The sequence below is a fragment of the Alosa sapidissima genome, chromosome 11 (genome assembly GCF_018492685.1).
Source record: "Alosa sapidissima isolate fAloSap1 chromosome 11, fAloSap1.pri, whole genome shotgun sequence".
NCBI lineage: Eukaryota > Metazoa > Chordata > Actinopteri > Clupeiformes > Clupeidae > Alosa > Alosa sapidissima.
This window is the reverse complement of record NC_055967.1, coordinates 18,705,112-18,718,120: the sequence shown is the minus strand read 5'-3', so window position 1 is coordinate 18,718,120 and position 13,009 is coordinate 18,705,112. Positions and strand designations below refer to the sequence as shown.

At 42.0% G+C, this 13,009-nt stretch overlaps 1 protein-coding gene across 1 annotated transcript; it reads left to right on the top strand.

The window, feature by feature from the left end:
• Window positions 1-5,922: 5,922 nt before the first annotated feature.
• cdc23 (CDC23 (cell division cycle 23, yeast, homolog)) lies at window positions 5,923-13,004 on the top strand. Its single transcript, XM_042110626.1, has 16 exons — window positions 5,923-6,055; window positions 6,320-6,392; window positions 6,519-6,656; window positions 6,750-6,792; window positions 7,006-7,111; window positions 7,840-7,972; window positions 8,213-8,390; window positions 9,157-9,254; window positions 9,569-9,650; window positions 10,085-10,238; window positions 10,414-10,533; window positions 10,743-10,818; window positions 10,934-10,995; window positions 11,081-11,159; window positions 11,562-11,681; window positions 12,382-13,004. The coding sequence occupies exons 1-16, from the start codon at window positions 5,949-5,951 to the stop codon at window positions 12,547-12,549; spliced, it is 1,737 nt and encodes a 578-aa protein (XP_041966560.1). The 5' UTR covers window positions 5,923-5,948; the 3' UTR covers window positions 12,550-13,004.
• The last annotated feature ends 5 nt before the right edge of the window (window positions 13,005-13,009 follow it).

Here is a 13,009-nt window from a genome sequence, read left to right as displayed (position 1 = left end):
AAAATGATTAGAATGGAATATCTGACTTTGTGGATTGGTGCCAAGAATGCCTGTAATGTAACACTGTTGTTGTGGGTAGGACATTGACTTTTTTTGACAGTTTTAGATGATTTGGGTACCCCCTTAGCACCAAATGGGTACCCAGTATGTTGAAAATGTATGAAAAGGGGGAATCCATTTTCTTACTTCAACACATTTGCTGCCACTAAACCTTTGCATCAGTCTGTCTCTGACCCTCTGACCATAGCTACTGAGGGCTGAGCCAGCGTTTTGTAACTCTCGGCCCCTCTTAGAATTTGGCATGGTCATGTCCTGTTACTTCATATAGTGTGTGTGTGTGGTGTGTGTGTGTGTGTGTGTGTGTGTGTGTGTGTGTGTGTGGTGTGTGTGTGTGTGTGTGTGTGTGTGGTGTATGTGTGGTACAAAGCCTGGTAATCCTATGCTGGAGTCTCTGGTGGTAAAGGTGCGAATGTCAACATGCATCGATGAGGAATGGTTCACCAGTTGTATTCCTCTCCTCTAGCTGCCATCTGTCTTCTCCCATCACGGCAGATAGATCATTAACTCGCTATGAGGCTGTTGATCCTGGTTCTGCCATCATTGCAGGACACATCCATCATTGGTCTGAGGTTTATCAACATCCTGGAGAGATGTCTCTGAAAAGGCAGAGGGTCATTCTGTGTCTTACTATTCTGTGATAAGGCTGTTGCTGCACTGTTTTAGATTTTATTCAAACCTTGTCTATATCATGAATAGGTCCCAAAACCAAAGCCTGTAAAATATTTCTGTTCAAATCTTATGTCTTGAAAAACATATTATCTGGGAAGCAATGTTTCGCCATTAATATCTTGTATAGTATATGTGGTAGCTAGTAGGAACTGTGAAAGTAGATCAATGTATGGCCATTTAGTGTATAAAGTATCAATTAGTATACCATATACAGAGTTTCTCAGGACCAAGATAAATAATGTTCTTCAGGAGCAAGAAAGGGTGAACAAGCAAGGGTGTAAAACATGCAATTAACTGTGTATCTATGAAGTGAACATGGTACACCACTGAACCTTTGGGTAACACTTTACGGTAAGGGTATATTACTTATCATGAATTCATGCATGAATTAATTCATGTTTTATGTATTACTTCATTCCTTAATATCGCAAGAATCATCAGGAATTGACATGAGTTCATAGTCTGTTATTCGTGACCTCATACATGAACAATACATCACCTAAAGCATTAGGTATGGTGGGCACATCATTTTGAATCATGATTTATTAAGCAGGATAATATTAGGAGATATTTATTTTTTCTGACAAAAAAGTGGTCACCACTACTCAAATTCTGACACAGACATGATGAACTCATGAGCAATTAACCTTAAATTCATATAATCATGATTATCATGCTTAAGAAATCATAAATCATAATCCACCGCTTAGTTGATGTGTTGTTCATCCATAAGGTCAGGAATGAGAGACTAACTCATGTAAATTCCTGATGATTCATAAAATATAAAGGCATGAAGGAATGCATAAATCATGAATTCATGATAATTCATGTACCCTTACCGTTACCAAACCTGGTACACTAAATGATTACACTTTGATTTATTCCCATATAGATTTACCCCATATGCCATGTTTGTCCTAGATGAAACTGACCAAAAATGCATTCACACCTAATTTTGTTGCTGCTCTTTGTATATTATATTGCATTTTGACCTGCAGGAGGAGCTGGAGAGTTCCGGTGGCTAATGAGGGGTGTGGTTCAGTGTTAATGGCCATTGGAATAAAGTCGGCGTCCTGTGGCCTCACTGGCGCTCTCGGTTCTGCTCTGGACTGACGCTGTGGAGGGCTGGCTGCAGCGATTCCCGATTGCCTTTTCTTTATGCACTACACATACACTTTGCTGATGTGCATGACGCTTTATTTTATCTTTTGTTGCTTCTCACTTACTGACTTTTGTAAATATTTGTAAATAAATTAAGATTATCATTTAAACGTTGCCCGACGGTGTCAGTCTCCCTATGTCCTTACCCTTTGAGCCAAGGTGTTTGTGACACTACTGTATGTTGATATGATGCAGATGATGCTTGGGGGCACCAACAAGGAGCACCCAAGAGCAACAGGGGCAAGGAAAAACTCCCTTACCAAGGAAGAAACCTTGGGCAGATCCACGGCTCAAGGGGCTAACCCAACTGCCAGGGGTCTTGGTGTGTGTGTTGGGGGGATGACAGGGGAGATGGGATAGTGTGCTGTGTATGTGGGGAGAGGGCAGTGTGCAATATGTGTGTTGGAGAAGATCCTGAAGACAATGTGCTGTGTATGTAGGGGGGGGGGGGGGGGGGGGGCAGTGTGCAGCAAGTATGTAGAGGAGGCTTACTGTAGCAAGCAGTGTGCTGTATGTATGTGAAGTGATGACAGTGATGATGTAAGTGTGTGTGTTGGGGATGGGGGTGGGGTGGGGGGGCAGAAAGGCTAGGCAATCAAGGACATGGGTAGATGGAGGAGAAATCAAAAATAATAAATAAAAAGTTCTATGGAGATGTGCAAAAGTTGGAGAAAGTCAGATATGTGTGTGTGTGTGTGTGTGTGTGTGTGTGTTTTGACGTGTGATGAAATAAGAAAATAAATAAAAGGGAGAGGGATGTAAAAGTGCTAAAAGTCTTGTAGGTGTGTGTGTGTGTGTGTTTACATCCCTCTCCCTTTTATTTATTTTCTTATTTCATCACACGTCAAAACACACACACACACACACACACACACATATCTGACTTTCTCCAACTTTTGCACATCTCCATAGAACTTTTTAGTAGTGTGTGATTGGCTGTTTATAGGGATGTAATGATTACCGGTATAATGGTAAACCGTGATAAAAATGTTGATGATAACAATTACCGTTTTCATTTCAAATATCATGATTATCACGGATGATTACCAGGGTGTGGAAACCGTGTGTTTAATCCTTCCCAGCTTCATCCAAGCCTGCTTTTGACATACAGTAGGCCTGGTACAATGAAACAAAACTGGTACCCTACTGATTCTGTTATCTACTTGATGAATTTAATTGTGGCACAAAGCCAATTAAACATGACCAAGGAAAAAGTGAACGGGACAACACACAATGCCACGGTAACGTTATGCTATGAATTAAGAATGCCCAGCTCAGCCTGGTTTGTTTGTGCAGTCAGGATGTAAGCCTATGAATGTGAATGAAAATATGTCCTTCTCCAGTAGTAATAGGCCACCTTAAAATGCACCAGAATAAAAGAATCACATCTACTCAGTAACAGTTTTTTACCCTCCCTCAGCACCCCCTCTATGAGCACCCCCAGGTGAAACCCCCCAGATGAGTTCCAGCGTCCCTGGTTAAATGTTGCACTTTTGATAAGGTTTTGCCTATATTTTGTAATAGTAAATGCTGTCACACTTTTTGAAACTATTTCAGTTTGTGTAGGCCTATTAGTCCTTTCTGAACATATTGAACATACTTTTAAAAATATTGCGATAATACCGAAAACCGTGATAATTTTGGTCACTATAACCGCAAGGTTAAATTTTCATATCGTTACATCCCTAGCTGTTTAATTGACTGCAGTGTGTACTGTAATTGACTGTAGTGTATAATTGACTGCAGTGTGTAATTGACTGTAGTGTGTGATTGTGTTGTCCAGTCCAGTCCGGCTCACATCCATTCAACACAAGATGAAATTAAATGTTTGTAATGTTTTATAAATTGTTTAAAGGTAAGTCCTTTGTACTGATGTTGATGCTATGTGAACTCAACAGCAAATTAAATACATCCCTCCATTCTGTGCTCCTAAAGCAAGGCTGTTGATTGGCTGGAATTAGTATGGCTTGGTCCGAGCTACTTCGTTTCTTTCCCATTTACAGAGCCAGGACTATAGGAACATCAAAGAATCTTATATACACTGATTGTATAACGCTGAGCAACTCTATAGATGATAAATAGACTACATCTGTTTAGTGCTTTTCTCCAAAGCCCTTTATGCATCTGTGTAAGCATTCACACATGCCGATGGCAAAAGGCTGCCATGTAATCTGCATTGCATGCTCTTTTTCCGCCATTAGGTGATAATATATTATTATATATCAAGAATACACACCTAGCAGATGGTTAACTCTAACAGACTCTAACACCTCATTTCTATCCTTTTTCTAAATATGTGTTTTTGTTGCCCTCAACAACTATATCCTATTCATGTCTTGTTCGTGTCACATGCAGTGACAAAGAACTAGGAAGCAAACAGGTGAGAATGCACTTTTGCTTCCTTTGAACTCAAATGGAGTGCAGCCACTCCATAGACAAACACAAGCCCTACACCCTGGCCACAGGCCATCCGCGTCTGTACGTCTTTAATGGCTGTGTGAGACAGATGCACTCTACCTTGGGACTACATCCAGCCTCCATCTCCTGGCTCCATTGTGTTAGTCTAAGGAGGTGACAGAATCGCTGACCATAAATCAACTTCTCTGACATTTCTGGAAGCCTGTTTATTGACTCTCCTGGTTTATCTTCGTGTATGCCCTTATGAGTGTTATGTGCTTTTAAGGAGGGATGAAATGTTTGATGTCATAGTTTTATGATAACTGACATTTGTTTAATGTCATTAGTTGCAGTCCTCCATCCGTGAGATATGTGTGGTTTGAGCCTTTGAGTTTAGATGCTGCCTGTGAGGGATACTGTTGCCAAGTGGCAAGAGAGATAGAGAGAGAAAAAATATAAATATAAAATAAATAATAATAATTAATAAAAGATAAATACATAAATAAATAAAATAATAATAAAAAAAATAATAAAGTTTCAGTCCATACTGAACTCCATTCAGAGCAGATATGGGGCCGGTTTATGTCAGCACCACAACTAAGATAACACTCTGAAGGCACTGCAAGAACAGTTAAAGGCACACTATGCAGTTTTTTAGCTTAATGTGCACGTTTTTTAGCTTAATTTACCTTAATTTAACAGCTTCAGAGTCATTGGAATGGTTATATGCCTTTTTTCGGGTTGAATGGTGGCCGTCTCGCTTCCCCCTACCGCCTGTGAGCGGAAAAACCACCCTTGCAACTGTGGGCCGGCGGACCGACGGCCTCAGTGTCAGGAAGTATAACGAGTGTAACGAATTGCTTTACTGCATTCAAATACACATACACGCCAGGCACTGGCTAGAAAAAGGTAGCGATGGACTTTCTCAGACACTCGTCATGACAGAGCCAGCGAAAAACAAGCAAAAACTGAGAAAACAGTGGCCTACTGGTTAGGGCTTTGGGCTTGAAACCGAAGAGTTGCCGGTTCGATCCCCGGCCAGTAGGAATAATGTGGGCAGGGGGAAGTGGTTAAGCACTGCTCTCCCATGCCCACATCCTGTGCCCTTGAGCAAGGCACCTAACCAGGTGCTCCCCGAGCGCCACTGCAGCAAGGCGGCTCGCCCCTGGTTAGTGTGTGCTTCATTTCACTGTGTGTAACACTAATTCACGGATGGGATGAATGCAGAGACCAAATTCCATGTACACAAGTATACTTGGCCTATAAACCTGATTTACATTTACATATAATGTCTTGAATCCCAGTTATCCAACCTGAATGATATAATTTTAAATCACTCTGAAATCCTGGGGTAGCCTAATATCCATGTTCCTACAATTATATTTGGTTTATCTACCACTATACGCACCAAGTGATGAATAAAGACAGAAGACAAGAAGCAAGATCATTTCAAGCCGGGAGTGTAGGCTACTTAGTGTGAAGGACATAAATCCATACAGCAGGTGGCAGTAATGGTCAATCCAGAAAAAAAGAATGGCAAACTCGGGCGTTTTACTATTGGTCCGTTTTAACCCTCTCTGGTTTTGCTATTGGTTAACCACCATTTCCATCTGGCCAATCCTGTCCAACTTTCTGTTGACGTCTATGGAGGGTTATGAAAAATGGCGGCGCTCAGTACTGAGTTTGGCGATTTGGTGCAAATTAAAAAGCAGCTAATTTCTATAATATCACAATGTAGAGAGAGGGGGCTCGTGCATAGTATGAAATGGTAAGTAAAGAGATATCATATTTGATTGTTTTTAAGATAGTCACGAAATCACGTTGCAATTTTAAGGGGCCCAACTGTATTTTCCTAGCTAGCTTATTATAGAGCCGGCTAGTTTACGTTATCCAAACAGGTTTTGTTAATGCCTTCACATAATCGAACAAATGAATCTGAAGAAATGACATTTATGAAGCCTACAGAAGATCTACGATGTTTGTTATTACCGAGAGATGTATTCACTAATGTACTTGTTCTTTGAACTTGTAGGGCTTCAGAGCTGGTCTTTGCTTTGGACCCTCTCCCAGTAAACGAACACCCACCACCCCCTGAACTTACCGAGGCAAGTGCAAGTCCACATGTCTATAGCTGTGTATTTGTGTATTAAATTATATGTTACTATGTCTGTCGGTACTGGGTGAATTTGTATCAAGAATCTGTCTCTCACCATGACACGTTGTTGTTAAAGGACGACGCGCAGGATTTCGACGCTCTCTGTCTGGCAAAATCATATTTTGATCTGAAAGAGTATGACCGCGCTGCGTATTTCCTTCGGGGCTGCCGCAGTAAAAAAGCATACTTCCTGTACATGTATTCCCGCTACCTGGTAAGAATATTATTTTACTCTTAAGGCAATGGATGTTTGATAAATCTAGGCTGTTTCCAGTCTGAAATGTATGTTCTTAATTCATCTTTCCAGTCTGGAGAGAAGAAGAAGGATGACGAGACTGTGGACAGCCTTGGTAAGTTATATTTATGCAGATTTACAGAAATCTTTTAAGGGGTTCACATCTCTAGCATTGTTTGTATGGTGCAATAATGACAATGCAGTCCACAATATGGGAACATATAGTACTAGTTATGAAGAGACAGAAGTCTCCCAGTGTTATCTTTTACTTTGAGAATGCAGGCAGGTGATTGGTTGGCTCTTGTACGGCTGTTGTGATTGGTTGTAGGGCCCCTGGAGAAGGGTCAGGTGCGGAATGAGGCTCTCAGGGAGCTGAGAGTGGAACTGAGCAAGAAGCACAGTGCTGGTGAGCTGGATGGATTTGCCTTATACCTGTAAGTATGCACATGGATGTACAGACACCCTCACCTGAGCAAATAAACACACCAGGACGCAGCATTAAAAGCTTCTCAATTAATCTGTAAGCATGCAAACATGTGATCAGCATTCACCAGCTATCGGTATACTGGCATACCATCTTCTACCTGTTACACAGATTGCCCTATTGCTGTCAGCATAAAGTGTCTTATTAATGCACACATAGAAGTTAAAGGGAGGTTTACTCCGTACACGGGTTTGTTCAATGATGATGTGACTACCATCCTATACCTCTGTTTTTCATCTTGTCCTGTTAACACTCTGTGTTTGTACACCAGATCTCTCTCTCACTCTCTATCCCTCTCTTTTGTATATAATTATTAAAATCACATATCTGTTATTATAAGCTTTGAAAAGATTATTTCCCTGGTGGTCTAGTGGTTAGGATTCGGCGCCCTCACCGCCGCGGCCCGGGCTCTATTCCCGGCCAGGGAATGCGGCTTTAGTGGGCAGCCGTGGCCCACTGGTTAGCACTCTGGACTTGTAACCGGAGGGTTGCTGGTTCGAGCCCCAACCAGTGGGCCGCGGCTGGAGTGCCCTTTGTGTTTCACTAATTCACCGATTGGGTTAAATGCAGAGACCAAATTTCCCTCACGGGATCAAAAAAGTATATATACTTATATACTTATACTGGATTAAATTAATCGTGATTAGTCACTGTGTGTGTGTGTGTGTGTGTGTGCAGTTATGGGGTGGTGCTACGCAAGCTGGATCTGCTGAAGGAAGCGGTGGATATCTTTGTGGCGGCTACACACGCCCTGCCTTTACACTGGGGCGCCTGGCTGGAGCTCTGCAATCTGGTCACCAACATTGAGATGGTATGTGACCAAAACACATGTGCACACACACACACATTTGAATGTTTTTATTTGGATCTGAAAGGCATTGCAAGGAAAACAAGATCCAAATACTCTGTCAGTCATTTAGCAAGTGTTTCTACTTACATATCCTTTTGTAGACATGCTGTACATAAAGCGCGCGCACACATTATATCCTCTGTGCCATCGGTGCCAGTCTCACCCGTGCCTTCACCCCACCTTTTCTTGTGTGTATTCCAGCTGAAGTCCTTGTCTTTACCTGACTGCTGGGTGCGTGACTTCTTCCTGGCTCACATGTACACAGAGCTGCAGATGATCACCGAGGCCCTGCAGAAATACCAGAGTCTCATCGAGGCTGGCTTCTCCAAGAGCACCTACATCATCTCACAGATTGCAGTCGCCTACCACAACATCAGAGGTATGTGTCCCACCTACCAGACACACACACACACACACACACACACACACACACACACACACACACACACACACACAAAGCAAGGGTGCTTTTGTCGCAAGGGTGCTTTTGTCACAGTGGCCCATGCATTGACACAAATCAGTGACCTACCACAACAAAGCTTTTTACACAGACACACACCCACTCACATACACTGAAATGTATATCTGCCTGGAGTTTTGTATTATTATATTATATATAATATTATTATTATTATATATTATTCATTTGACAATATGACTAGTGTGTTTACATTTGCATTTAAAGATGACATGGGAAACTGTTGAATCCTTGGCTTTGTTCAATAAGGAGAGTGAACTGGAGAGACAGTGAACTGGAAACACAGTGGTTTCCTCCTTCATATGCAAATCTCAGACCACTAAAAACTGGCGAATCTAAACTAAGATAAGCACGAGGGGAGATGGATATCTGCTGAAATGGGTCATTTTATTCACCAGCCAAATTATAGCGTTGCTAATAGGCTTGTAAAATAGCATCTGAGCATGTTTTTCACAGACCAAAGTTGCATACCTTCTATGTCAACATCAGAGTACAAGATAAAATACATTGCTCATCCATTCTATGTAATCTTTCAATTCAAAGTCCTCAAGTAAAATGAGCTCTGTACACATTCCAAATGTTTTCTCTGTGCCTTGTGGTGCACCTAGGTGAACTTGAAGCCATGTTTTGGTTCATGTGTCTTGTTGTGTGTTTTTCACTCTGGCAGATATCGATCAGGCTCTAGCTCTGTTCAATGAGCTTCGGGAGCAGGACCCGTTCCGTATCGAGAACATGGACACCTTCTCCAACCTGCTCTATGTCAGGGTGAGCCTTTCAAAAAGTCTAGACATCAACAACAGGATGTAAATTTTATTTTATAGCCTGGTGTCTTTTCTCTGACAGTTTTTATTTTTTTCCTCATGTATATTTTTCCACTATTTTTCAGTGCTGAAATCTGCTTTACCGTATCTGATAGCAGATATTACCAACAGATTTCTCTCTGGTGATTTGAGGCCTAGCAGCTGTATACTATTGAAGCATATCTGCGAGACAGTAGTTCTCTCTGAAAATTAACATGCTGTTTCTTTTCTTCCTTTATGTCATCCTTGCCCTATTTTTCTGACATTTCTCCTCTTCAGAGTATGAAGCCAGAGCTCAGCTATTTGGCCCACAATCTGGTGGAGATTGACAAGTACAGGGTGGAGACTTGCTGTGTGATCGGTGAGCAGAAATACACACATATGTACATATTAAACTAATTTTGATGACACTTTTGTCCAAAGTGAGTCACAACTAAGGACTGATATTCAAGCTACAGCGCAAAAGCAGACCTCAGTGTAGCAGTAAATTCACTACCTTTACATACAGTACAAGATGACCAGATGACGATGGGGGAGAAGTGCACACACATGCAGTATCACAAGATAATCATTTGTGAATCTCTCAAATGGCTACACTACACGCCATTTCATTGTAAAAGCAAAAGACATGCATAGACTTAAACTTACACAGAATACATGTAAATATTACAGAACAGAACATGTACCTGTAAGTAATTTTAAATAAAAGTTTCAGCCAAATAAAAATATAAATAAAACTGTATGGAATGTGAACTGTATTTATATTTCTGCATTGCCCTGTCATGTTTCACTCAGGTAACTACTACAGCTTGCGCTCCCAGCATGAGAAGGCCGCCCTGTACTTCCAGCGCGCGCTCAAGCTGAACCCACGCTGCCTCGGCGCCTGGACCCTTATGGGCCACGAGTACATGGAGATGAAGAACACCTCCGCCGCCATTCAGGCCTACAGGTCCGTAGCACACACACAGACACACACACACTCACTTCAGCCACTATACAAGCCTACAGGTTTGTAGGCACACACATAACTCAGTGGCCATACAGGCCTACACGTACACACACACACACGTTTGTAATAGTCATATTGATTGTGTTTTGTTTCCCATTTTGTATTTCTGATTTAGACATGCAATAGAGGTTAATAAGCGAGACTATCGAGCCTGGTACGGACTTGGTCAGACCTACGAGATCCTCAAGATGCCTTTCTACTCCCTTTACTACTACCGCAAAGCCCACCACCTCAGGTGTGTGTGTGTGTGTGTGTGTGTGTGTGTGTGTGTGTGTGTGTGTGTGTGTTGAGGGTGGTGATGGGATGACTGATGAGGAAGTGGATTTACTGATGCTTTATTGATTTGGTGTTTAGTGTTGTTTCGTCAGTGTGATATTTGTGCTCTTGCAAGTCCATATTCAACTCTCTCACAGTTGAGGCAGTCATGTCCGTTCTCTTTTACAGACCGAATGATTCCCGTATGCTGGTTGCCCTTGGTGAATGTTACGAGAAACTCAACCAACATGTTGAAGCCAAGAAGGTGAGTTTGTGTATGGCAACTAAGGTTCTGTTAGATGGGTATCCATCATTAGACTTAAAGACTTCAATTGCTGCTTTTCGTCCCCAAATCTGGTGTGTGTGTGTTTGTTTGATAGTGTTACTGGAGGGCGTACTCAGTGGGAGATGTGGAACGGATGGCTCTACTCAAACTGGCCAAGTAAGTAAATGTGCTTGTTTGTATGTCTGTCGGAGTAATTTTCTTTTGTCTGTGCTCATATGTGCATCTATGTGTATGTTTGTAGACTGCACGAACAGCTTCATGAATCGGACGACGCAGCACAATACTATATCATCTATATACAAGACATTTTCTCCTGTGGGGTAAGATGTGTGTCCCTTTGTAGGCTCCAGACATGTTTTATGAACCATAATTTGTCCTCAGTATTGAGTATGCTAATGTGATGTAATTGTTGTGATTTAACATAGGATTTAAGGCAAGTATTGTGGGTAAATAGGGTAGAAGAGCGAAGCTACGCATTGAATGTTTTAGTTGCCTAACTGCCCTTTAGCCCATAATGCGTTGTTTTGATCACATGGTTTGGCAAACTCAATAGTGCTAATCACACTCACACCCAAACTACTTATCTGGCCAATTCCAGTGTATACCAGTTTGTCTGCTGGAGTCATTTGTTAGAATCTAACAGTTAGATGCTTGGGTGTATTTAGAAGTGTTGGTCAGAGAAAACGTGCAAGTGGATAAACAGTCTGTATGTTTGTTTGCAGGAACAACTGGAGCATGCTGAGGTGAGCACAGCTCTCCGGTATCTCGGCCAGTACTACTTCAAGAACCGGATGTATGATGAGGCCTCATTCTGTGCACAGCGCTGCTGTGACTACAATGATGTGAGAATCTCACACACACACACCCAGCACTCAAAACACATTTCTAACATGTTAATTTTAACATTAAAAATGCAGTACAGCGTATTTGATAGAGCTTAAAGCCATCTAGCCATGTTCTAGCAAGTAGAAAGAGAAAGTCAGCGATTCAACAGCCACTTGACTGAATTACCAACTGTCATTGAAAATTAACAGTAGCTGGTTGCTTTGTTGCTCTACTGTCAGTGGTGTAACCAAGGCATTAACCCTGTCAGTGGTGTGACCGAGGCATTAAAGGAATTATCCGGAGTAAAATGCACTTTAGATCAATTTACGGATGATTGGGAGTACATACGTTGAGTTGACATCCAAATCATGTCATTCGGACATGATTTGGATACCAAAGTATCCCGAGGTCCACATAAAGACCTCGGGATACTTCGGTTTGGCTTTAGGGACCCTCTACTCACTACCACGTAAGTGTAATGTTGTTTGGAACTGTAGAAGAGGTATAAAAATAGCGTTTTGTAGCGGCGAAATAATATGCCCTTCTCACTTCCACGCTATCGAGTTTTGACTAAAAACGTTAACATCAAACTTTCTCAAAACACATCCGAATGACATGATTTGGATGTCAACTCAACGTATGTACTCCCAATCATCCGTAAATTGATCTAAAGTGCATTTTACTCCAGATAATTCCTTTAACCCTGTGTGTCCACAGGCTCGTGAGGAGGGGAAGGCTCTGCTGCGGCAGATAGCGGCGGTGCGGGAGCAAGGAGAGACGTCTCCTCCCGAGATGTCCTTGCCTGGTGTCTTCACCCCGCTGTCCAACAACGCCACACCCATCAGGAGAGTGTCCCCACTGGACCTGTCTTCGGTTACACCCTAACACACACACAACCATGCTGTCCAACAACGCTACACCCATAAGGAATGTATCCCCGCTGGACCGGTCTTGTCACTCAAGTGTGGACAGACAACAGACATATTGGGATTGTCCTTACCAGACCTGCACACACAGGTTTATATGGACTCTCCCTGTTAGACCTACACACACACACACACACACACATCCACCAATCCCAAGAAGTCAACCTTTCAACACTGGACTCGTCTCCCATCATGGCATGGCTTGTGTCCATCAAACAGGTGTGAATACACACCACACGCTGTGGTCCTTTCCTCCTCATACCCACAATCCCCTTCTGCAGACTCTGTTGTTTATTAATTATTAATGTTTTATATTACTCTCCATTTCTATAACAGACACCACTTTGTAAATATTTACGGATTTCTGAGGGAATGGCTTGCTTGATCCACTGTCAAAATTAAACTTTTTTTTTTTTCTA

Coding starts and splice junctions, on each gene's coding strand:
- cdc23 (XM_042110626.1), top strand. CDS start 5,949: ATGGCGGCGCTCAGTACTGAGTTTGGCGATTTGGTGCAAATTAAAAAG. Junction 6,056..6,319: donor CTCGTGCATAGTATGAAATG/GTAAGTAAAGAG, acceptor TTGAACTTGTAG/GGCTTCAGAGCTGGTCTTTG. Junction 6,393..6,518: donor CACCCCCTGAACTTACCGAG/GCAAGTGCAAGT, acceptor TTGTTGTTAAAG/GACGACGCGCAGGATTTCGA.